The sequence below is a fragment of the Phoca vitulina genome, unplaced genomic scaffold, assembly GCF_004348235.1.
Source record: "Phoca vitulina isolate PV1807 unplaced genomic scaffold, GSC_HSeal_1.0 scaffold49, whole genome shotgun sequence".
NCBI lineage: Eukaryota > Metazoa > Chordata > Mammalia > Carnivora > Phocidae > Phoca > Phoca vitulina.
This window is the reverse complement of record NW_022589752.1, coordinates 8420275-8446680: the sequence shown is the minus strand read 5'-3', so window position 1 is coordinate 8446680 and position 26406 is coordinate 8420275. Positions and strand designations below refer to the sequence as shown.

At 37.8% G+C, this 26406-nt stretch overlaps 1 protein-coding gene across 4 annotated transcripts in view; it reads left to right on the top strand.

Moving 5' to 3' along the window:
- DENND5B (DENN domain containing 5B) overlaps positions 1-26406 on the top strand; it is a 190003-nt gene that overhangs the window by 108666 nt on the left and 54931 nt on the right. For all 4 annotated transcript variants that reach the window (XM_032432830.1, XM_032387461.1, XM_032387462.1 and 1 more), the window contains 4 exons: positions 6366-6553; positions 12878-13414; positions 16128-16359; positions 20797-20947. In XM_032432830.1, coding sequence (XP_032288721.1) covers positions 6366-6553; positions 12878-13414; positions 16128-16359; positions 20797-20947 — 1108 coding nt within the window. The remainder of the gene's footprint in view (positions 1-6365; positions 6554-12877; positions 13415-16127; positions 16360-20796; positions 20948-26406) is intronic.

The window sequence follows — 26406 nt, the reverse complement described above, 5'->3', positions numbered from 1 at the left end:
GGGGGAGAAAGTCAGTGGGTTGCCTGGTCCAGAGTCGATGGGCAAAGGGAAACAAACCTCTGAGGTACAAGTGAGCTGCGGCTGGTGAGTGGGCACACAGAAATTGTCAGGACACCATTGTGGGTGTGAGATCTGAGTGTACAATATCCATGTTAGAGGGGCCATGGGAAGGTGACCACTGGCCCGGTCACTGAGGCTGCTTCCTCTTGGCATATGGCTGGGGAAGTACCCACCAGATGTCTTCATATGACCACACCACTGCTCAACCATGCAACAGGAACAAGAACAAACAAAACATTGCAGTTGTACACTGGAACCGAGAAGAGAAGCTCCTTCCTCCTGCAGTGTCTCTGCATCGCCTCCTACTGGCAAAGTTTAACATTGTGCTCACTGTAAAAGAGAATGCTTAGTTTAGTCCATTATCGTAGACCATGTGCTGAGTGAGTTTGGAGCTGAGAGGCAATAAATATGTAAGTGGCACAGGATCAGACTGCTAACAGTCTTGAGCCTTTCACCTATATCTGGCTTACAATTGAGAAAGAAATACTAAAGTAGCCCCTGACATCCAGGAACTGATCTAGTTCTCAAACTAGGGCTCACTGTTATTGCGTACTGATCTGATGCTCATGACTGAGCCATGTTGTTCTATAGAATATAAATAGTCTAACAGGAACTTCCGCTTCAAGCAAGATCACTGTGTACCTCACAAAATACCAAACATCCTCTTCTCTCGCTGAATTAGTAACTGCTGCTTCACTTCCTTACCAAATACATTCTAACCCCACCTTAATCTGCCTTCCCTATAGATCAGATTTATTGAGATACCCTGTCATAGAATTGCCTTGATTTGTGACAGTACCTAATCCAAAGCAAGTCTCTACTTCTTTATACTCTTCCTAAAATTATCCAAACCCAGCCCAAATTCCTAATCCTTATCTCTAAACCCTCTTACAAAGACATGCCACAGATCCCCAGGGTGTGTGCACTCCTTCTCCATAAGGAGTAGTAAACCCAACTTGTTCAAATACAGGTGTGTTCTGGGGTTTTTGACTGAAGAGCATTGATAGAATAAATGATTACTATTTCTTAACCAAATGAATCTTCTCATTCCTCCTTTTCCTTAAAAACATTATTATTATTTTAAAGATTTGTTTATTTTTAGAGAGAGAGTGCATTCTTGTACACACACGTGCGAGCAGGGAGGGGAGGTCAGGACGACAGGCAAAGGGAGAGATTCTTTCAAGCAGACTCCCTGCTGAGCGAAGAGTCCACGACCCATGAGATCAAACCAAGAATCGGACGCTTAACAGATGGAGCCACCCAGGCACCCCTTAAAAACATTATTCTTGGGGCTCCTGGGTGGCTCAGTCAGTTAAGCATCTGCCTTCAGCTCAGGTCAGGATCTCAGGGTCCTGGGATTGGATCCTGGTATCGAGTCCTGCATCGGGCTCCCTGCTCAGCGAGGAGTCAGCTTCTCCCCCTCCCTCTGCCTCTGCCCCCGACTCATTCTCTCTCTCTCAAGTAAATAAATAAAATCTTTTTTTAAAAAAATTATTCTTAGGGGCACCTCGGTGGCTCCACTGGTTAAGGGGCTGCCTTTGACTCAGGTCATGATCTCAGCACCCCCTCCCCCCACCCCAGGCTCCCTGCTCAGTGGGGAGCCTACTTCTCCCTCTCCCTCTGCCCCTCCCCCCTCCCCCCACTTATGTGTGCGGTACACACGCTCTCTCTCTCTTTCTCTCTCAAATAAATAGGTAAAATCTTTAAACAAACAAACAAACATTATTCTTAAGTAAGGTATTCATAAATTAGAAATGGGTAAGGGATTGGAGGAAGAATATCCCCCTACATTAAATTACTTAAGTAGTTTAAGTAGTTTTTTTTCCCATTTAATGTTGTGTAAAAACTAATTCTTTTTTAAAACCTAGATTTTAGTGTTACTGCTTTTTTTTCAAAGAAACTAGTTAAATTAGAAACATTGACTTTTTTTAAGGAAGTGATTGTCTTAGAAAACTAATCTTCAGCAGTACCAAAAAACCCCTGATAATAGTTTATTTCTATAACTTTTTACAACAGTAAAACTGTAGAAACCCACAGTAAAACTAAAGCAATTTTTATTTATTTTATTTTTTTGAAGTTTTTATTAAGTAATCTCTATACCCAACGTAGGTCTCAAATTCATCATCCCAAAGTGAAGAGTCGCATGCCCTTCTGACTAAGCCAGCCAGGCACCCTGACTAATAGCAGTTTTTTAAAGTTAGCAAATAAATACCAGAACAATCAAGTTATTTTTCTAACAGCCCATCTACATAGTACATACTGTACATTTTGAATAGTCGAATCATAAAATATATAAATAAGGTGGCTATGAAGTTAATTTTTTCTTTCTCTTAATTTTTCTTTTTCTTCCCTTTTTTTTTTTTTCCTTTCTCTTAATTTTTCAATGAGCTCTGTTTTCCTCAAACCTCAGGAGTGACATGTGGAATACATCTTCCTAGTAGGGCAACAATGTGCTTTAATTCTCTAGTCACTTCCAAAAAGCTGTGGGGGCTTCCTGAGAGCCCTTTTTCTACTCTGAAGGGCCTTGGAAAACCTGCATTATATTTCACTATTAAAATCTTCACATTTTTAATATAAAGCAGGAAAAAGATGTTTAGATCTGATAATTATTCCTAAACAGTAGTTCTGATCCCTACACGGTCTACTTAAACATAGTTAGAATAAGTTACTTGGTAAAAAATCCTTTTTTTTTTTAAGATTTTATTTATTTATTTGAGAGAGAATGAGATAGAGAGAGCATGAGAGGGGGGAGGGTCAGAGGGAGAAGCAGACTCCCTGCTGAGCAGGGACCCGATGCAGGACTTGATCCAGGGACTCCAGGATCATGACCTGAGCTGAAGGCAGTCGATTAACCAACTGAGCCACCCAGGCGTCCCGGTAAAAAATTCTCTGTGTAATGAACAGTATCCCATGGCTTAGTAAATGGATATTTGAATTTTCTTTATAAGTGGGCATGTAGATAATTAACTGAATATATGAATATCCAAGAAATGTGATTTTTGAATGTAGTTTCTCGTCTGAGTAGTTACATTTTCTCCTACTGAAAAATTAGTTCTTTAGTCTCTTGTGGATGAAATCTAACCAATTGTCTATTTAAGTTGTGGATATCCAGCAAAATTATGTAGTCTTATCCCACTAATTCATTTATTTGTTAAAAAATATTTTGAGGGTCGCCTGAGTGGCTCAGTCAGTTAAGCATCTGCCTTTAGCTCAAGTCATGATCTCGGGGTCCTGGGATCCAGCCCCATGTCAGGCTCTGGCTTCGCACTCAGTGAGGAGCCTGCTTCCCTTCTCCCTTTGCCCCTCCCCCTGCTCGCTCGCTCTCTCTCTCTCTCTCTCTCTCAAATAAATAAAATCTTTAAATTTTTTTTTTTTTAATTTGAACATCTGTTAATATGTCAGATACTGGGATAAGGTGCCAAAGTTACAAAAATAAAAAAGACTCCAATCCTTGGTTGAAATGGGTGGCCATCTTAGACATTTCCCTGAATTTGGCCTTTTCCTATTTGCATGCATTCCTACCCCTTATTTTTTTGTGTTTTGTTAGGACTTTTACAATAAGAGGAGAAAATTATAACATTGGGTAGCATCATTAAATTTGGTCAGTAGGGGCGCTTGGGTGGCTCAGTTGGTTAAGCATCCAACTCTTGATTTCGGCTTAGGTCATAATCTCAGGGTCATGAGATCAAGCCCCACGTCAGGCTCTGTGCTCAGCGTGGAGTCTGCTTGAGATTCTCTCTGTCTCCCTCTGCTCCTTCCCCTGCACATGTGCTTGTGCACAGTCTCTCTCTCTAAAAAAGAAAATTTTGGTGGGGGTGGTCAGTAAATTTTGATCAGTACTGCTATAAATTAGGCCCTGTGCTTTATGGGCAAATGGGTACCACTCTGTCCTTACTGAGCCCACAGTGGAGAAAAAAGCCCACAGGGCAAGGCCATTATGGAGTCCTGTCATAGTTCAGAGCTACAGTTACAGGGACATTTAACAGATTTCAGGGTTTCAGGTCAGCTGCCCCACCCCTACCTGTGTGATGAAAGACCCCATCTCCTATAGCTCAAACATCTGCCTGTTGACCAGCAAAGTGGTAGGTAGCTGATTATTTGATCTCCTTTGACCACCCCATCTCCACAGAGTACCAGCTCTCTCAGCCCAGCTTCTCTGGGCCTCAGCTGGTGTGTGTGTATGTGTGTGTGTGTGCGTACGCGTGTGTGTGTTCATGTTCATGTGTGTCCCAGCTGGTGTGTGTGTGAGCGTGCATGTTCGTGTTCAGGTGTGTCCATGTCCCCACCTGCAGTAATTTGGTCAGCTATTCATGTTCTCTGGGCCTCAGCTGGTGTGTGTGTGTTTGTTCATGTTCATGTGTCTGTGTGTCCATGTCCCCCACCTGAGGTAATTTGGTCAGCTATTCATGTTCCTATGTCTGACCCCTATCCCTCAGGCCCCCTGGTATTTGTGTTTTTAAAGTATTCCTATAAACAGGTTTTCACCTAAAATTTAAGTCTTTTTTTTTCTTTTAAGAATTTTTTTAAGTAATCTCTACACCCAACGTGGGGCTCAAGTCTACAACCCCAAGATCAAGAGTCACATTCTCTACCGGCTAAGCCGGCCAGGCACCCCCTAAAATTTAAGTCTTAGTAGTGAATCACATAAGGAAACTTCTAAGTATACTTGGCTATGGATAGCTGATGATTCATTACCAGAATCCCACTGTAGACTATTAAAGGTAGTTATATACAAATTATAAAACAACACAAAGATTTTTAAGCAGAAAACATCCTGTTTATGTTTGGTCAGGTGTTCTTTGGGTTGATGTGAACCAAATAGCATCTGATCATTTTCTTTAACCTTTTTAAAAAGACTTCCCCCAAATCTTACTCCCCCAGATTTAACTGTTTTTGTGTCCAGTGAATTCTATGAGAGCAAAATTACAAGTCCATAATCCTTTCTCTTCAATTTTCAAATCCAAAAAATTTCAGAAAATAAAAGATTCTTTTTATAACTCATTTATTGAAAAAGACCTGAACCAGAGTGACCCTATTTAAATTCTTTATCTGTCTTATTAGGACACTCATAAAGTTTGCTGCAGAAATATTAATGTGTTTTATTACAGGGTGCTGCCCTAGATATTTCATGTATATGCTATATGCACAATATTACCTTTTTTTTAAATTTTTATTTATTTATTTATTTATTTATTTATTTATTTATTTATTTGAGAGAGCGAGAGAGTGAGTGAGTGAGAAAGAGAGCATGAGCTGGGGGAGGAGCAGAAGGAGAGGGAGAAGCAGACTCCCTGCTGAGCAGGGAACCCTAATCCCAGGACTCCAGGATCATGACCTGAGTTGAAGGCAGATGCTTGCTTAACCGACTGAGCCACCCAGGCACCCCACAATATTACCTTTATAAAAAATAAATGAATTCTAAACACATCTGCCTCCAAAGGTTTAAATGAGGTTTATAGACAATAATGAATAAAGCACCTCTATGGCAGAGTGGTTTAAGAGGGCACTTTATTTGTAACTATGTGAGATAATAGATGTTAACAAAACTTACTGTGGTAATCATTTTGCAATATATACATATATCAAATAATTATGTCCTACACCTAAAACTAATACAGTGTTATATGTCAATTATATTGCAATAAAATGGGGAGGGCACTTTAATATTGTTAGCAGTTTGTAATTTTGATTAATTCATGTGACAAAAACACAAAAATCAACCTTTAATTTTCAGGTAACTTTCACTTTGTTTCCAGATTTGATAGTTACGTAGTTGGGGGTTAAATATAGGAAGTATGATTATGAATGCATATATTTGTTTGATTTCTTAAACCCACAAAATGAAGGCTAAAATAAATATAATCAGGATAACCATAGGCCATAACCATGATCATATATACAAGAAAAAAAGAGCGTCTGAATTGGGAATTACATTGATATGCATGTATACAAAAAGTAATCAGTAGCAATATCCTGGTACATTTTCGATGGGCTACATGCCAAGAGCAATTCTATTAGTTATTGTTTCCTCCACATTTTAAGGGAGTGTAAACTTACATACTGGTGATTTGAGAAGCAAGAATAAGATAGTGTTTCCCACCTACTCATACCCCTTAGTACCATTCAAGTGAAACCATTGAACTCTTTAATTATGCTGGGATAGAATTGACCTATTTTCTGCATGATCATAAAGAAACATTTATTACAACAAGATTTTTTTCATGGAAATTAGTATTTTCAAGCTTAATGCAGTGATTATGTTTTTATTTGGAATCTTCCCCTCCTTTTTTCCTTGTTCTGTACAGATTATCAACGCTTGATGACTGTGGCGGAAGGCATCACCACACTTTTGTTCCCATTTCAATGGCAGCATGTTTATGTGCCCATCCTCCCTGCTTCTCTGCTACATTTTCTTGATGCTCCTGTCCCTTATCTGATGGGCCTTCAGTCAAAAGAAGGAACTGACCGTTCTAAACTAGAACTTCCTCAAGAGGTAAAACTTATAATGAGTGATAAAGCATTTGCTCTTTGTTGATTTAGGTCAAGGCCACTTTATTGTTAGACAGCATTGTCTTTGTCCAAACTGTGTCTCTGACCGTCCTGAATCTCCCGAGTAGGGCTAGGGTAGAGCCTGAGCCATAGAGCACAGATCCTGACTTCTGAGGGTTATCATGACTAGTCATTAATTCAGCATGGTTCAAACAGGACAGTGACAAATTTTCACAGCTTTTAATTTGTGAAGATGGAACAACAGTAGCGTGGTCTAGTTGCTTAATTATTCTAATAACATTTAATTTCTTTTTCCCCCATTCATGTTATAAATTCTGCTTTTAAACAGTATAGCCCAGGTTTTCACATCATTAAACTCTTTAAAGTCATTGTATTAATTGAGATGAATTTGATTCTTGACTTCCATCAAATGAAAAGTAACATCTCTCAGCAAGCTATGGATAATGGAAGTATCAAATACTTTAATATTCTTTGTTTTCAGACCTACAGTTAGTTACTAACTTTTTCTAAACGTCAACTTGACTAGGTGATTGAGATAAAAATTCTTTTTTTTTTTTTTTTTGAGATAAAAATTCTAACCCCTAGCTTTTAGACCACTTAAGGTTACTATGCTTTCTGTGTGTTGTATTTTCAGATGTTGTTTAAGAAGAAAATAGGAATTCTTGGAAGCATTTTGAATCTAGTTTTTGGCTGTCGTTAATGGTACTCAGAAATGGAATGTAAAACCTTTGAAATGAAATATTGATGAGAGTGCCATGGCCTATTACAAAACATTAAGTAGTTAACGACTTTATATTATTAGCTATTTAATTAGCACCTTTCTTAATAAAGTCTTCAATGCTGTGCTTTGCTTTTATTTGTTCTTATTTCCCAAAGAGGTTCTCATTTTAATAAGTGAATTTAAAATAACACACTAAGCCACAGCCATTGTACCCAGTAATGATTCATGTAATCATCCACTGCTTACTTTATTCCAATGAATGTTTCCCTACCAAAATTAACATTTTTGTTCAGGGGAAAATAGCTTGATTCAGATCATATAAAATACATATTTAAGCTGTCTTGCTCTTTCTGAGTTTATGCGTGTCTACTTTTGCCTCCCCAGTATATCTCTTTTCTCTATTACCTGAACTCTCTTGTTTTCTCTTTTATTAGATTAATCTAGATTAATCTAAGTATCTTGTTGGTTCAAAGAAGTAATCCTTTAAATTTTCAAGGAAAAAGAAAGAATAGTCAAATCTATTTTAAATGCAATTTAAGTTTAAGGACTTAAATAGTGACATGTTTTAGTTTCCTGTTGAGTATCTGGTCTGTTTGTATATTCATCAAATGATATTTTATAAGACAATATGTTTAGGTGTATAAATATTATATTTCCATTTTTACATGAGTTATAATTGTTGAGAGTTTTTAAATGCCACCTAGATATTTTTGTAGTGGGGAAATCTTTTTCTCTACATGTCAGCATGTATTCTCTGGCTCTAAAGATAAACAAACTTAAAAATTCTGAACGCTCTTGCAGCAATGGTCTGTGATTTTCTAATTTTCTACTCATTAAATCAATACTCTTTAATAAGTGTACATGCTCATCTATTCAAAGAGTAGAATAACAGGAAATAACCTGGGTCAGCTGTTAGCATTTTCTTCTAAAATAATGATATACTAACATATATTTTCTATACAGAAGCACTGCTATTTTCACAGCTGACCCAGGTTATTTATTAAAGACTGTTGATTTAATGAGTAGAAAATGAGAAAATCACAGACATCGCTGCAAGAGCGTTCAGAATTTTTAAGTTTGTTTATCTTTAGAATGCACACAGGTCACTTTGTGCTCGTAACATTTTACAGTGAGATGAAATAATCAACTTCACATAATTTTGGAAAAGTAAGTATAAAAATAGCCATTTTGGGGGCACCCAGGTGGCTCAGTCGTTAAGCATCTGCCTTTGGCTCAGGTCATGATCCCAGGGTCCTGGGATCAAGCCCCCCATCGGCCTCCCTGCTCAGCGGGAAGCCTGCTTCCTCTCTCACACTTCCCTTGCTTGTGTTCCCTCTCTTGCTGTTTCTCTCTGTCAAATAAATAAAATCTTTAAAAAAAAAAAGCCATTTTAAAAGTGATTTAAATATACTCACTCATAATATTCACCTCCTCCCTCCTTTCCCTGAAAACTGTAAAATAAAATAATAGCTAAAAATAGTGAAAAAAAGAAAAAAATAGTGACAGGGTTACTTAGAATAGTTATAAAAATGATAAGTTTACAAAATGATTATTTTAAGAAGGTATGATTTTAGTTAGCTAACTAATGTAAGTACATAGACTTATAATTAACCACCCACTTACTTTCCCCATAGTTCTAAAATGATAGGCACAGGTAGCCATTTTGTTATATTGTTTCTTGAGGGGTTGGGGTGGGGAGAGTGATGGTAGAAGGATATAGTACTGAGGATGAATTTCAGAGAATAGTACCTCACTTTCTCCCATTCTTGCTTATCTTTACAGTAAATGGTGGCAAAAAAATCAAAACACTAAATTAGAATTGCTTTTCCACTTTCTTTTTGTTGTATCTTACCCTGAGATTCTATAGGAATATTTTATTTTATTTTTTCTGTGGGAATTTTTTTTTTTTTTAAGAATTTATTTATTTGACAGAGAGAGACAGTGACAGTGGGAACACAAGCACGGGGAAAGGGAGAAGCAGGCTTCCCACTGAGCAGGGAGCCCGATGCGGGGCTCGGTCCTAGGACCCTGGGATCATGACCTGAGCCGAAGGCACACGCTTAACTGACTGAGCCACCCAGGCGGCCCTCTGTGGGAATATTTTAAATATTCTCCTCTGGCTTACCCTTTGCCAGTTTAACTTCAGCCATTGAGAAACTGTATCTCTTACTAAGCATGGAGAGAGCTGCCCTGGCCTCACATTCCTGGATACCTCCTCCTCCTGTGTACATTTTTGGGGTGCCACAAAATGACCATCTTCTTGAGCCTTATTCATTCATTCACCAGTGGTCTCATACACTAGCAGTGTAGGATACATTAAGAGACATTAAGATAAATAAGATATAATTTCTGCTTTCCAAAATAAGTCATTTACAAATATAACAGGTTAAAAAAATAAGTAAGAGGAATGAATGAACTAAGTATATATGCAGAGGAAATCAGAATGCCTTTAGGGTAGGGACATAGGAAAGCTTCATGGCAGAAGAAATGATTAAACTTCAAGTCTTTGTTGCCTTTCTTTTGAGGGAATGTTTTTCTTTTCTTTTTTTTTTTTTTTTTAAGATTTTACTTACTTATTTGACAGAGAGAGACAGCGAGAGAGGGAACAAAAGCAAGGGCAGTGGGAGAGGGAGAAGCAGGCTCCCCACTGAGCAGGGAGCCCGATGTGGGGCTCGATCCCAGGACTCTGGGACCATGACCTGAGCCAAAGGCAGACGCTTAATGACTGAGCCACCCAGGCGTCCCATGTTTTTCTTTTTTTTCTTTTTTTTTTTTTTTTTTTTTTTTTTTTTATTTGACAGAGAGACGGCAAGAGAGGGAACATGAGCAGGGGGAGAGGGCGAAGCAGGCTCCCCGCTGAGCAGGGAGCCCAGTGCAGAACTCAATCCCAGGACCCTGGGATCATGACCTGAGCTGAAGGCAGACGTTTAATGACTGAGCCACCCAGGGGCCCCCATGTTTTTCATTTTTAACTAGAAGTGATAACTTACCATGAATGTGTGAGCAGCATTGATCAATTAAGATATAGAAATATTTCTAGTCCTAGAACAATGTAAAACTGAGAGTCAAGTATATTTCTTATTGTGTATATAAAATTTCTTGAGCTCTTCTGATAATAATTTTTTAGTTTAATGGTATTAATATTTAAAAAGTGACTTATCCATATGCCCTATTGTATGGAGTTCTTTGTTTTAGAAAAAAGGCTTTTTGATTTTTCTTCATTAAGTCTTCATAACACAAGTTAATCCTGTTTTCATTTTGTGATAATCAAAGCCCCAACTTGGACCCATCTAAGCAGTCATAGGGAGGGTATGAGAGACTCATGGAAACATGAAGACAGGCCAGTAGTGTGGTGCTGGAACATGCACCTTGCCGTACCCTTTCAGATCATCAGTGATTGTATGAGCATAACAAGCTTTAAAATTTCCCAGATGTAGCATTTTCTCTTTTATAGAAGAAGGATAGAAAAGGATAGCAGGAAGGCATTAATGAAGAACACAGCACACAATGTAAGTGGTGGGAGGTTGGTTGGCTAACATTTAGATTAGCAAGTTAGTGAATTTTTTTCTTCCATTTTTAAAGATACTGAATCATCCATTTGAATTACAGTGACCTACTTTCTCCCCCTAAGCCTTTCAACACATTCTGCTTTCCTAGAGACTACAGATACGTATATAATGATGTGGATTTAAAGAAAGCTGTAGGCAGCAATACTGTCTTCAGCAAGATTTGACTTCATCTCTTACTTTATTTAAAGGAAACTACTGATGTTGGAGATGAGGAAAATGGGAGGCAAAAAATCTTTTAAGCCACCAGGCTGTTTGATGATGCTTATTGGGAACAGGTGTCAGGAAGTCGCCTAACTTCTTGGGCCTGAATTTCTTCATCTGCAGAATTAAAGAGTTGGATTCAGAGGTCACGTCAGGCTTGAGAGGAAGCACTGTTGATTCTCTGTTTTTAAATGGGGGAAATCTTGAGTTTTGATTGAGCTAAATATAGAAATTTATACTTCATGTGCTTTAGCACCTGACATAAAGAGCAGGGATCAAAAGAGAAAAATAAAAACCCAACTCTTTGCTCTCCTGTTTTCATCTTACGTTGCCACACAGGATCAAAGGGTAGTGTGAATTGTCTCCTTGCTGACCTGGGTGGCAGGGCTGTGGGAGAGATGGGGAAACTCGAAGTGAAACTTCTTCTGTTGGTTGACTTCCACCCTGTGCCCTCTGTCCAGCCACTAGTGTAGTCAGATTCAGTTTTATGTGATCGGCTATACCTTTGGCCTCCCACCCTTCCACAGTCCATGAGCACAATCTTCCTTTACACTGACAACCTCGTTCTGATTAAGAGGGTATGAACAGGAAAAGTAAAATGTTATTTTGGAGTCTACTATAATCACGTACCTGAGGGATAATGAGAATTGCATGCATGTACTTGGCCCCTTGAATTGTTCATAATTATTTGGAAAATATTTAAAAGTCTTTTTATTCAATATAAATTCAAAATCTGTAGTATAAGCAAACTCAAAAAAATTTTTCCTCTGATTTCTATTTCCTCTTTTTTTTTTTCAACTCAAAAATATCTCCTGAATCAGCTCTTAATTATTCAAGGGGGTAATCATTTGTAATTGTCTGAGCACTTGCCTCTACCACTCTCTGCCTCCTGCTGTTTGTCTAATAACTTCTGAAATGGTTTTGCCAAGAGGTTGAAGCTAATTTTGGATAAAGTGAAAATTTGTGGGTATTCTGTGAATTGGATTGTTCTTTGCCAATTTCATCCCATTTGTGGGGACTACAGCTGCTAAAATTTAGCAGTTATTATTAATTCTAAATTACAAATGGTCATAGAAGTGGAATGGCATAGAAAATTCTGACTGGATTCATCCAGTGCTCATTTTACCCAGTGCCTTCTGTTTGTAAGGTACTACAACTCTGTGCACCTTTACTCATTTAGGAATGCCGAAGAGATGTCATATATTACAGAATCGTGTCCAGGTGATAACAAATTGCTAAGACCCAGAGAAAATTATCCATTTTTATTAAATATGGTATAGAATACTAGGGAAAAAATGCTGGAAAAAGAAATTTATTTTTATTTTTATTATTTTTTTAAAGATTTTATTTGAGAGAGAGAGAGCACAAGCAGTGGGGAGGGGTAGAGAGAGAAGCAGAGTCCTGCCGAGCAGGGAGCCTGATGTGGGACTTGATTCCAGCACTCTGGGATCATGACCTGAGCTGAAGGCAGACGCTTAACTGACTGAGCCACCCAGGCACCCAAGAATTATTTAAAGAATAAAAATGCTTAATCTTCAGAAAGTTAACATAAAAGGCATTGTAAGGTCTTAAAAGTTCTTGTCACACGAAAATAATTGTAATTATGTGTGGTGATGGATGTTAACTAAGACTTACTGTGGTGATCATTTCATAATTTTTATTGAATCACACACCTGAAACAAAATGTTATGTGTCAGTTATATCTCAGTTTAAAAAGAGGCAGTGTGTAATCTATGAGTTTGTTTATAATAGTTGGCAAGAATATTTTAGAATATAAAAATGTTATTTTAAAACCTTTGTATTCTTTTTCTTTCAGGCTAATTTGTGTTTTGTGGATATTGACAACCATTTTATTGAACTGCCTGAAGAATTTCCACAGTTCCCCAATAAGGTGGATTTTATCCAGGAACTCTCTGAAGTGCTTCTTCAATTTGAGATCCCTCCTGAGGGCAGCCTCCATTGCAGTGAGAGTGCCACAAAACTGAAGAATCTGGTTCTGAAGGACTTGGTTAACGACAAGAAGAATGGCAACGTCTCCAGTAACAACATCAGCATGTACGAGTTACTGAAGGGCAATGAAACCATAGCCCGCCTCCAAGCTCTGGCCAAGCGGACCGGTGTGACCGTGGAAAAAATGGATCTCTCTGCCACACTGAGTGAAAAAGAAAAGGATTTAAAACTGCAGTGTGAAGAGGCAGAACTAAGGGACTACCAGCTCAACGTGCAGCTCCGTGAGGTCTTTGCTAACCGCTTTACACAGATGTTTGCAGATTATGAAGCGTTTGTGATTCAGACTGCCCAGGACATGGAATCCTGGCTAACCAACCGAGAACAGATGCAGAACTTTGACAAAGTAAAAAAAAACACTTCGTTTCCCTTTTTTTATGGCTCTTAGTGGGCTGTCTTACTGATTTTGCTAACTTTTTTAACTACAGATTTTTCCTCTCTCCCTTCCCATTAAGAACTTATTCTTATATTTTGTCTTCATCCTATGATGACATCTCAACTTATCCATGTAAAGATAGCCCTTTAGTTTCAGAAGACAAAGTTTTACCTCATCTTAGGATCAAAAGAGAGAAAAAGTGAATGAATTAGGTTTTATGACTGTAAGTCTAAGGTTCTTTTCCAAAGTTTGTGGGAAAGGAAGACAGAAAATGACACTGGCTTTCAATTGTCCTGCTGAAGTTGAAGCTTCTTTCTAAGGTTTACTATAGAGTATTCTTCTGGCAGATTTTCTGGACATATCCACCAGTCTTTTTGCTTGTTTTTGTTTTCCAGACAAAAGCACTTAGAGGTGTGCATTAACTCTTTCAGGTCACTAGAGTGTAGTTCAGTCCCCTGCCTCTCTGATTGCCAAGGCATCATGTTGCTATTAGAATGCATTATGGTTTTTTGCTAAATGGTAGCTTTGTGTCATGAAAGACCTCTAAAAAGGCCTAATGTATTCTAAGAGGCTAATCTACAATTGTGGAGACTCTGACAAGTAAATATTAATAAACATTTTTTTGTAAAGGTTGGTAGTATCAAAGATTATTTTCTGATTTCATCAGACATTTTTTCACTTGAAGTTTATCAACTACATTCAGCAGTAAGTTCTGATGCATTTTATGTTTGAGAAAGCTTCTTTAATAAATTAAGAAGCCTTCACTTCTCCAAATGTATTCCTACTTTTAGGTTCCTTTCTTATTAAGCTTAACCGTTTTTTTTCCTATCCTACTCGGAACTAATCTGTGTACATTCATGATTTATCCTTGGGGCAATTCAAATTTTTATCTAAATCAAGCACTGGTACTTTCTTCCTTCTTAATCTTTATGTAGTTTCAAACTATAAATGGAATTCTTTTTATATAACCACTAGAGAAATGAAAGTTTCATTTGGATTCCAGAAGGCTTGTAATCATTGCATTTTTCACTAGGAAAATGTACAGGACTATCACATGCTAGTCCTCCAAGCCAAGTCTTTGCTAACTTAAGTGTTGTAGTCCACGAGGGTCTGAATATCAAAAGCCAGATATCTGGCCCATTTAGAGGGAGAGGGGAAGCTGTTTGCTCTAGAAAAAGTAAAATTGATATTTATCTGTAAAATATCTTTTGAAGAGGTGAATTGATTTTTAGAGACTACTATGAACCTTTCACTGGCTATTTGGATTTATGTAAACACATCTGAGCCCTGGTGGCACTTAAATTGAATAAGTGGGTTTCTATAAGGAACTTTTTTAAAGGCTTCCTAAATTTTAGAATGAAAAATAAATATGCTAGGAAGAAGCCAGTGAGTATTAAGGAGACTAATCTTATGTCAGAACTTACCCTTCCATCTTCCACCTTCTAGCTTCTGCCACACTGCACCTACTCAAAAGAGTGAAAAGCAAAACCAACCCAGGAGCTGAAATAATAATTCACTCCCAAATTTCAGCTAGTATCAAACTGTGACTAGAATTCCTGTAAACACATGGACCTGAAGAACCACAGAAAAAAAAACAAACACTTTGAATTAGGAACTGATCACAATTTACTGAACCATTCCATGCATCAGACAAGCTGGTAACAGGAATATGCAGCTGGTTGTACATGTTTTCTAAAGGCCCAGCTTGCTTTGGATGGTTTTTCAGGCAATACTTTTTTTTTTTTTTAAAGATTTTATTTATTTATTTGACAGAGAGAGACACAGCGAGAGAGGGAACACAAGCAGGGGGAGTGGGAGGGGGAGAAGCAGGCATCCCGCGGAGCAGGGAGCCCGATGTGGGGCTCGATCCCAGGACCCTGGGATCATGACCTGAGCCGAAGGCAGACGCTTAACGACTGAGCCACCCAGGCGCCCCCAGGCAATACTTTTTTTAGTTGTTAAGGCCCAGACTCTTCTTTTTTTTTTTAAAGATTTTATTTATTTGAGAGAGAGAATGCACATGGGGGGGGTGGGTCAGAGGGAGAAGCAGACTCCCCGCTGAGCAGGGAGCCCGATGCGGGACTCGATCCCGGGACTCCAGGATCATGACCCATTCCGAAGGCAGTCGCCCAACCAACTGAGCCATCCAGGCGCCCCAAGGCCCAGACTCTCTAATCAACACAGGTTTGGAAGGAGTTTGATCTTGAATTAGCACTCATCCATCAGTCTCAAACAGTGTTGGGGCCTAGAAAAACATCCACTTGACAAACAAGATTTCACCCATAAGCACAAATTCCATGTTTTTTTAAGGTTATTACTTATGTATATATCTCAGTCATACTCATTGGTCATGTAAGTGCCTTATGACTCAGCAGTATACTGCATAGGCTAGGAATAGAGAGCAGAAAAAAAATCACAGTTCACTGGGAAAGGCTCAAAAATTATTGGTAAGAGGATGATTGACAATAAATTGATCCACCCTCTTTCATTAGTAATGCCCTCTTTTCTACCTAATGATTAATGAGTACCAGAATGTGAATCAGTTTTGAAAGGTGGGATCAGTGCTAAAGGCCTAAGCGTTACACGATTTTTAAAAAATGACCTCACCAACAAATTTTCAGATTTATCACGTAGTACTAAGGTAGTCTCCTTGCACTAATAATTTCTAATTATCTCATTACAGGCTTCCTTTCTCTCCGACCAGCCTGAGCCTTACCTGCCATTTCTTTCACGCTTCATTGAAACACAGATGTTTGCCACCTTTATTGATAATAAAATTATGTCTCAATGGGAAGAGAAGGATTCTTTGCTTCGGGTCTTTGACTCTCGGATTGAGAAGATGAGACTGTATAATGTAAGGGCACCCACCTTGAGGACATCTATTTATCAGAAATGCAGCACTTTAAAAGAAGCAGGTACCTTTGTCATGCCTTTTAAAATTAAAATCCATGATCGTTTCTTTTTACACAATGTTGGCCTTATAAACCGAAAATTAATTTTCAGTTTTAGACTTCATGGTTAATCCTTTATACTATATCAGGTGCTTTCTGTAGTTTTGTTTCCTTCTGTTTCTGTGAGTTAATGTCCATTCCATTCCTACTTGACATTCCTCTGCCCTTAGAAGAGGAAAAAACAGGGGCGCCTGGATGGCTTAGTTAGTTAAGCATCCAACTCTTGATTTCGGCTCAGGTCATGATCTCAGGTTCCTGAGATAGAGCCCCGCATCCGGCTCCGTGCTGGGCATGGAGCCTGCTTAAGATTCTTTCTCTCTCCCTCTCCCTCTGCCTTTCCCTCCTCCAAAAAAAAAGAAGAAAGAAAGAAGGGGGAAAAACAGTAACAAATTGAATGGAATATAACCATAAGGTTGCTGTGAATTTTGTCTTATTCTCTTTTATTGCCTTAATTGAAAAAAATGTAAATTTTTCTTGCTGCTTATGTAGCTTTTTACTTCTCACTTCTTTTCTCTTCATTAAAGGAAAGGTAAGTATGAATTTAAGAAATCTGAGATGCTGCCTAATTTACATAACTGTAACAGTATATTTACTTTTTAGTGGGGCCATTAATTTTTAATAGTTTCACTTACTGAAATTAAATCTCTGGATTCCTGTATTCAAATTAGAGTTTTTCCAACTCGGACACAGTTTTTCCCTTAGAGAATCATGAGTCTTGGCCATTCTTGTCTGGCAGTAATATAGTCCATTAAATAAATAATCATATTAATAGCCAGTATTTACTGAGTACTTACTGAGTACTGCCAAACATCATACCACATGTTTTACATGCATTTTGCCTTTGATCTTAACAATGAGGGAGTGTAAGCACATTTACTTTTGTTTTATTAGTGTCCTCATTTTACAGTTGAGAAAGCTGAGAGGTTAAGTAACTTGCTTATGATTGCATAGCTAGTGATTGATGGAGCATGATTTGAACTCAGATTTGACTAATTCTAGTACCTGAAGCCTTAATACCACATTAGATGTTTATTTAGTAAAGAAACATGTGAAGTGGGATGCGTGGGTGGCTCAGTCGGTTAAGCGTCTGCCTTCAGCTCAGATTATGATCCCAGGGTCCTGGGATAGAGTCCCGCGTCGGGCTCCCTGCTCAGCGGGGAGCCTGCTTCTCCCTCTGCCTGCTGCTCCCCCTGCTTGTGCTCTCTCTCTCTCGCTGACAAATAAATAAATACTTTATTTATTACAGTTACCAATCCACACAATTTTATATGTTTATACCTTGTTCCTAACACTTTCTTTGCCAAATAAACTGATACCCATCACTTGAGTGTCCCTTTTTTTCATTTTTTTCCCCCTTCCAATATAGAAGCTATTTGAGCAAGTTTTCCTCTGGAGCAAAAAGAGGCAGGAAAGAGTTTCTTGCTCTGTTTCTATGCTTGCCTTTCTCACTTTATTTAAATAGATCAAAGTCACAGAAGTGGTGATGCTGTAGTTGTAGCATATTTAAGGAAAGAAATATGTAAATGATGTCTTTATATAGTCTTAAGAGAGGTCTCTTTGATAACTCGCTGAAACATCATTCTGTTGTATTCCCACTTATGAGGGTAGATCCTTGGGGCCCCTTCAGGAAGTGGCAGTTACCTCTGTGTTTCTGGAAATTGAGGGAGTGGAATGAAGGAAATTGTCTGTGCCTATTCAGAGAACAGTATGACTTTCAGTGCTTTAATAGCCATGTGAAAAATACAATGCCTTGTTGAGAAAATTTCATTCCTCCCTTCCTGACAGAATTTTTTTAATGGAGCTAAGCAGTGATTCCTTTATTTGTGTGCTTCCAGAAAATCTTTTCAATTAAAATAGATTTTCTGTCAGCCTCTCAAAAAGTTTGACATTCCCACTGTCATCACAGAAATTATATAATTCTCTTGAAAATATACCATTATATTTTTAACATATGAAAATGAGATTGGGCTAAAGCAGTAGTCTCCAAGGAACCTAACTTACCAAAGACTTTTTTTTTTTAAGTAAAAGGAGGCAGCTGGCTGTGACTGCCGTCTATCCCCCATAAATGGTGCAGTTATTTCTTTCATCAAGTAAAATTATCCTCTTCCCACCCCCCCCAACAAAAACTACAGAGATTGGCATTTTGTTGTTTTGTATTGATTTTTATTGTGTTGGTTTTTTGTCCTTTGTTGTTTTTATTTTTGTTTTGCCTCTAACTAAAAAGAATTTTGATTTGCAGGTGAACTCTTTAGGCAGAGGCTATCTGCTGTTGATATTGTGGCACCAGAACCTCATGATTTCTGTGCAGAAAGACAAGTTGATAGTAATGCAGAGTTTTTCTTTTTTTCTTACCAATCACAGAAAATGAGTATTGGCACAAACCCTTGAAAATCTAACGGGCCCATGACCTCTCAAAGCAGGCATTTAATAATTTCTGAATGTTCAGTATTCAGTGGTGGTATAATTACTGAAAAGTAACATTGCATTATGCTCCCTATGGCAATCTTCAGTATAAACCCCAGAGTAATTCATTGTGAATCAAGCTTTTTGTTTGTAAAAAGCTTCCTGACTGAAGGAGAATAACTCAGTATCAGATGGATTTCTCTGTCATTTTAAATCCAGCAGAAAAACTGAAGCTGCTTTTTTTTTCCTTTCATGAGAACAGAAGCATTCATTGGCAGAGATGGAATTTTGTAGTATTTCATGGAACATAAAATTGGCAGGGACTTCAGAGAATTCCATGCCATGAATCTAAGCTTTATTTTGCCTGAACCATCTGTTAATTAAGTGTTTTATAAATATTAGGAAGCACTGAGAATATAGATAGGGTTGTGGAGAGCCAGAGGGCATCATTGGAAATTAAATACCATTTCACGTTAAAACATGGCATTCTTTTCACCCAACATAGACCATATGGACTATGTTTTAAGAGAAGTTACAAGTTACAGATTAAAAATAAAGTGAAATTCAAGAAGTTTTGGGTAAGGGGGCGCCTGGGTGGCTCAGTCATTAAGCGTCTGCCTTCAGCTCAGGTCATGATCCCAGGGTCCTGGAATCAAGCCCCACATCGGGCTCCCTGCTCAGCGGGAAGCCTGCTTCTCCTTCTCCCACTCTCGCTGCTTGTGTTCCCTCTCTCGCTGTGTCTCTCTCTGTCAAATAAATAAATAAAATCTTAAAAAAAAAAAAAAGCTTTAAAAAAAAAGTTTTGGGCAAGTTCATATGAATTATAAAGGCTTAGGTGAAGCATTAATCTCACACAAGATGGTATTAAGCATATTCTTTTGACAGGTGTGGAATATGTCTGGGACAGACCCCTCTCCACTCAAAAAGAAAGTTTTTAAGACTATGTATGGGGAATAACCAGCAGTACTCAATCTGCTGATATTGAAGTAGGCAAAATAAACTGGTTCCATGAAATACTTATAAAAATACCTTTTTACTTCTCTTAAATCCAAAGATTAACAGTTCCCAGAGTGCTTTCTGTTTATGACACCACCACAATTACTGCTTATTCTCCCATTTTAGTATTCTGTAGGCAAAGAATTAAAGACCTAGTCTTGCTTCACAAATATATTTTCTCTTGAAAATTCAGTTCATAAAAACATTTAAGATCAGATTTGTCTACCAGAGAAATAGTTCACTATTTCTTGGGTCTTGGAGATACCCTCCTAACTTTAAGTGGTTTTAAATAGAAATGTTAGCAATTCCTATCTTTTAACTTTGGCTATTTTATTCTTCAAAAGGTCAGTTTCTTATCCTCTGGACATTTTCTAAATGCCTGCTTATTTTATTGTTCTCTGCATTACCCCTCTTGATCTAATAAACACTCCTGAATGACTCCTACTAATGAGAATGTGACTGTTGCTAAAAGTGAAGTAATAAATTTTACACCATTTCTTGTTTTTACAAATGGAGAACTATGGATATTTAATGGGTCTTTGTACAAAGAAATAAAGTAATATAAGGCTACTGTGCTTGCTTTTCCTTCCCTGTCTCGCAGTTCAAGGTCAATATTTTATTTGCCATCGTTTTCTTAAATGTTGTACTTAGAACCATATTTTCATTAAGAAAATATTTTTCTTATATATTTAATATTGAAATATTGAAGTATTAAAATGCTGAATATCCCACTTAAGGGAAACTTGTTTCAGTACTAAAGATTTTTCAACCCTGCTGCCCTGCTTTTGACAGAGGCAGAACATACCATGAAAATTAGTCATCTAGTTTTCACTTAAAATTAACCTTTTTATACTTACATTACACTGATTTCTCAAGAGCTTTTATAAAAATCTATTTTAGAGTGTCAGAAAGATTGAGTTCCTTGGTGCATGACTGGAGGAAGCATTGTTTTAAGGTTTAGCCAATGAAATGCCTCTAATTTGTTATAAATTTAATTTATAGCCCAATCAATTGAGCAGCGACTGATGAAAATGGATCACACGGCAATCCACCCACATCTGCTTGATATGAAAATTGGTCAAGGCAAATACGAGCAAGGGTTCTTTCCAAAGTTACAGTCTGATGTCTTGGCAACAGGACCAGCTAATAACAAGTAAGCAAGCACGTTCTTCACTTGAGCTTGAGCAGTGGGTTGAAGGGGTAAGTGAAGAGTGCAGTGCTGTGCGGCTCTCATGGGGCATTGTGATCATTAAATATCTTACGATCTGATTACTTTCTTCAAAGGCCAAATCAGTCCATTTGGAATATGGATTGGCATTCTGTGAGTATTTGACTTTTAATTCCATCATGTAAAAAATCCAAAGACAGAGATTTTTTTCCTTTTTAAAGTAACGTACACTTGGGAATACTTTCACTTTAAGTGACTATTTAAATATAATGCTAATACTGTCTAATGGAATTAGAAAAATTATACTTTCATTGTCTGTATTCGTTTCCTAGGACTGCTATACAAAGTACTACAAATTTGATGGCTTTTAAAACAACAGAAATTTATTCTTTCACAATTCTGGAAGCTGGAAGTCTAAAACCGAGTAACTGGCAGGGCCATTCTACCTCCAGGACCTCTAAGGAAGGAGCCTTCTTTGCTTCTTCAACTTCTGCTGGCCTCAGGCATTCCTTGACTTCTAACAGTGCTGACTCCAGTCTCTGTCTCTGTCTTCATTTCCCTCTGTGTCTGAGTCCAAATTTCCTTCTTATGAGGACACCAGTCCTATTGGATTAGGGCCCACCCTAACGACCTCATCTTAACTGGATTACATCTGCAAAGACGCTATTACCAAATAAGATCACGTTCATAGGTATTGAGTTTAAGACTTCAGCATATCATGGGGAACTGAGGGGGGGACACAGTTCTACCCATAACACCACCTTTGTACTTCTTAAGTATCAAGTTCAAAAATTACAAAACAATCAAAAATAAAGATAAACCCTATCATTCTTTATGGCAGATGATTCCGTTCAGAAAATATCTGAATATGATTAGAATTGAAAAGAGTTCTTTGGGTTTAAGGGATTTTGAGTGAATACAAGTGTTTTATTAACGAGTGAGGAATAAAGGAGGGTTTTACAAGAAAGGACACAAAGGAAAGTATTAAAGGGAAATACAGTAAGTTGCAAAGAAAGCTTGGAATCGGAAGTCAATAATTCTGGGATTTAGTTCATTCTTAACCGCTAACCAGGAACCTTGGACAGGTTGGAATCATTTGCCCCTTTCTCACCTGAAAATACTCCTTTAACATTCTACAACACGTATCACCTTATTATAAAAGTGGCCCAGAGGAGGAAAGGAAAAAACCAGGCTGTGGCAAAGAAATGGGATAGAAGACTGCGGTAAAGACTGGGTACACAATATGGAAGTGGCATTGAGGTACCTGAATTTTCAAAAGGTAAGTAGAGAATCAGTGAGGGGAATAAAAAAGAGGTAGAATGATGTCTTTTGACCTAAATGGCCCAAACTAAATAATGGGAAGGTTCTCAAAAGATGGTTTAGATGATGTTTCTATTTTTTTAAATGAACTGCTAAATTTACATGTTGCAAATTTTTGGTACTTGCCTCTTTATTTCCTAAAATGTTTGTCATGATTCTGTTGGTCAGGAAAAAGGAAAACATGGTAAATTGTATAATATGCGATGGTAACAGTTGGTTTAATTTGGTAAACACTGTTCTAAGCTAGGTACTGTGGTATTTGGAATTTCTTGGGGTGCATGTATATGTGGTAATATTTGTGTATTCTTGTGTTTGTACTGCTAATACCCTATTTTTAATACCCTGAAAAGAATGAACCCCTTACCATTTTCCTAGCTGAAGGTGTCCCTTTAAATGTTCCTTTAAATGTGTTAGAATAGGGGCGCCTGGGTGGCTCAGTTGGTTAAGCGACTGCCTTCGGCTCAGGTCATGATCCTGGAGTCCCGGGATCAAGTCCTGCATCGGGCTCCCTGCTCAGCAGGGAGTCTGCTTCTCCCTCTGACCCTCCCCCCTCTCATGTGCTCTCTCTCTCCTCTCATCCTCTCTCAAATAAATAAATAAAATCTTTAAAAAAATAAAAAAATAAATGTGTTAGAATAATTGATTCATTTAGTTCCAAATGTGAGAAAGCTATAGTGATAGCAAACACATCAAAAGGGAAAAAGTGGTGTGTATGGATTAGGATTAAGGAAAACAGTTACAGTACCATTTACATTGCTGCTGCTTTTCCTTTCAGTATTTATCATCATAAATATATACCCCTTAACAGAGCTCAGTCAGAAAACTTAGAAATGTTCATCAGTGCATTGAAGTAATTATTCTTTCCTTTTTTCTGCTTCCAAATATACCTTTCCTGCCAGTGGAGCCTTCTCCACACCAAGAGGGGGGTGGTTATGGAGTTGATCTGCTGATAATAATAGCTAATATTAAGCTGATTCTACACTGCCTTCTCTGCTGACTGCACTGAGTACATTTTAGCTCCTTTTTACAAGCATATCCCTATATATAAAACCTATATTGTTTTACCCATTTTATGAATGAGGTTCAGAGAGATTCAACAACTTGCTCCAAGATCACATAGCTAGGAAGTGGTGCAACTAAGATTCAAACCTAGCTCTGCTGATTTGGGGGCTCAAGCCCTTAACTGTTAAACCACGTATACATACTATCTGGCTCAGTTACCTCAAGAATTTTGGATTTGGAAACTGTGCTTTGGTAGCCCCCAGGAAATTTTGAATAGCCTAAAATATTGAACATAAATGTGTACTATGAGAAAGAGGTAAGTACCAAAAATTTTGTAATACATAGTTTCACAAATCATCTGAAAGAAACATCATACTTTTAAGCCACCTTAATATAACTTATTTAGTTTGGGCCATTTAGGTCAGAAGGCATAATTCTAATTCTTTTTTATTCCCTTCATTGATTCTCTAGTTGCCTTCTGAAAATTCAGGTGGCTCAATGCCACTTCCATTTTGTGTACCCAATGTAACAAGATCATCCACAATGAAAGAGCCCTCAGATACCTCACTTCTGCCTTAAACTGGACTCTGTTAAAAGGGTTGGCCCCAAAGAAGATAGAATAATACTCTGAGGAGCAAGATAGATTTGTAGGCACCATCTTCCCAAGTAAAGAACTACATGAAGCAATGGTTGAAGTCAAATAGCCTAACCCTGAAGACAGTGGCATTATTATGTGTTGGTAGGAGTCTTGAGCTTGGGTTACTGGCAAAGTTAGGAGTGGAACTCAGGTCTCCTTACTCCAGGTACCATGTTCATGATGTCTGATTCATAAAGCCTGGAGGTCTGGAAAATTTTCAGTCCAGTATCTATTTACATATTTGGAAAAGGAGTGCTATGCAGTAAAGTAAAAGAATTATGTCAGTGGAGCATGCGACTCTTGAAGAGATGTTAAACATTATGGGGGTTCAAACTTTCCAGATGATTGTACTAGATATAATGTTCTATTTTTCACAAATGAATGAGAATTTTCCATCAGAATAGACTAGTCATCAGTTTACTTATTTTTCCTATGTTTGTAAAATATCCTAATTGTTTGAATTATTTCATACTAGTACTATTAATTTAAGTAGTTTTTATTTCCTTTTTAATAGCATTAGTTTACTCATTCATTCATTTGGCAAATATTTATGGAACCCCGACTGTATGTGAGGCAATGTCCTATTCACTGGGAGTTTAGCAATGAACAAAACAACAAAAGGAGGAGGAGGAGGAAACAAAGAAACTTAATATGTAAGATAAGTAACCTATCAGTGATAAGATTTGTGAAGAAAAATAAAGCAGAAAAGGGAAGTAAGGAGAGCATTAAGAAGGGAAGATTTCAACTTTAAGTTTTCCTGCCTTGTTTTCTTGCTTTTAATCTTGTATATAACCCCAAGGTCTCTCATTTCCAGACTGAGCCCCAAGTATTACATTTTCAGGTAGATTTTAGTCTGAAAGAAAGATCCAAGAACTCATTGCAGGATAAGGAGATATATAACCATGCCTCTGCAAATGGCTGATCAACTATTAGAATTTCATATGCTGCTTACAAAGCAAAAGCAAATAAGCAGTCATTAGGATTTTAGCAAATGTGATCATCTTTGATAAAAAATATGCTTAGTAAATGAGATTTAATAATAAAAAGAAAAAAGTAATTCCTTAACAAGACCAGGAGTGTGTAGACTTCATAGTAATTTTCTTAAGCAGATGATCATATCCCTGTTTGGAAAATGAAATAGGGCATTTTGTCTCACAGCAATGTATAATGAGATGCTAGGTATATCATGTAATTATATCATGTATATATATCATGTATATAATTACATATATCATGTAATTTATCCTTTTCTTTACCTAACGCCTATTCCACTTTTGCCTGCAAAGGGAATTATTCTGCCGTTTGTATTCTCCTTTTCTTTATTCATTATATAATAAGTTCATTAGGGCGCCTGGGTGGCTCAGTCGTTAAGCGTCTGCCTTCAGCTCAGGTCATGATCCCAGCGTCCTGGGATCAAGTCCCACATCGGGCTCCCTGCTTGGCAGGAAGCCTGCTTCTCCCTCTCCCATTCCCCCTGCTTGTGTTCCTGCTCTCGCTATCTGTCTCTCTGTCAAATAAATAAAATCGTTAAAAAAAAAAAAAAGTTCATTAGCTGGTATTTATAGTCTTATTTCCTATCTTTACTATTTATTTGAACTACCCTGTCCAGTAACCCTAATTTACTGTCTCTCACTGACCTTTCTTGCTACAGAGCTGTTTCTAAGGCCTGTACATTTTGTTTCTTATATTTCCCTGTTGTTTATTATATAAATTTATCAGCTGGTGTTTATATTCTGCTTCAAAGTCATTAAAGAAAAACAATATCCATGACACTGTTGAAGATGGTAAGACAGACTTTATTCAAGGGGGCCATGTAGGGACCATTGCAGTGGGAGAAAGATTGAACTCTCTTCCATATACAATGTGGATAAATAGGAATTTATAATCAAGTAGCAGAGTGGAGAGAAAATTACTAAGAGGAAACATCAGAGGTAAGGGGGAGGATTTTGACTAAACCAGCCTAATAAGATCTTGCTGAAGGTAGGGCTGGGTGGTCAGACATCATCTGGAGGGTGATGGATGACGTAGAAGCTGATCAGATATGGAGAATGATCATATGCCGAGGATGGTGGGGCTGGGGGGTTCCAGCTGAACTGACTTAACAAGGTTCTTGTTAAAACTGGATTTTATAAGGAAGTGCACAGATGGACCTAGGAGAAGGTTCAGGAGCCTAACTAAAGTTGGATCAAGGAAAGAATCTTTGTCAGTGTCTTAATATGCTTTTTTCTGGATCTTCTTTCTCAGTCACCCTAGTTCTCTTTGTATCCTTTTTACAGTCTTACTTTGATCCTTTGCTATTGGGGCAGTTCCAAGGATTCTACTTCAAAGATCTATCACTAGGATTTTGCACTTTTTGTCCCAATATAAGCCTATTTTTCTTAACTATTTAAGAGGGACTATCTTGCTATCATTTTTATCATAATTATTCAGTGTTCCTCTAAATGGCAGACTGAAATGAGATGATTCAGAAACTTGAAACCAAAGG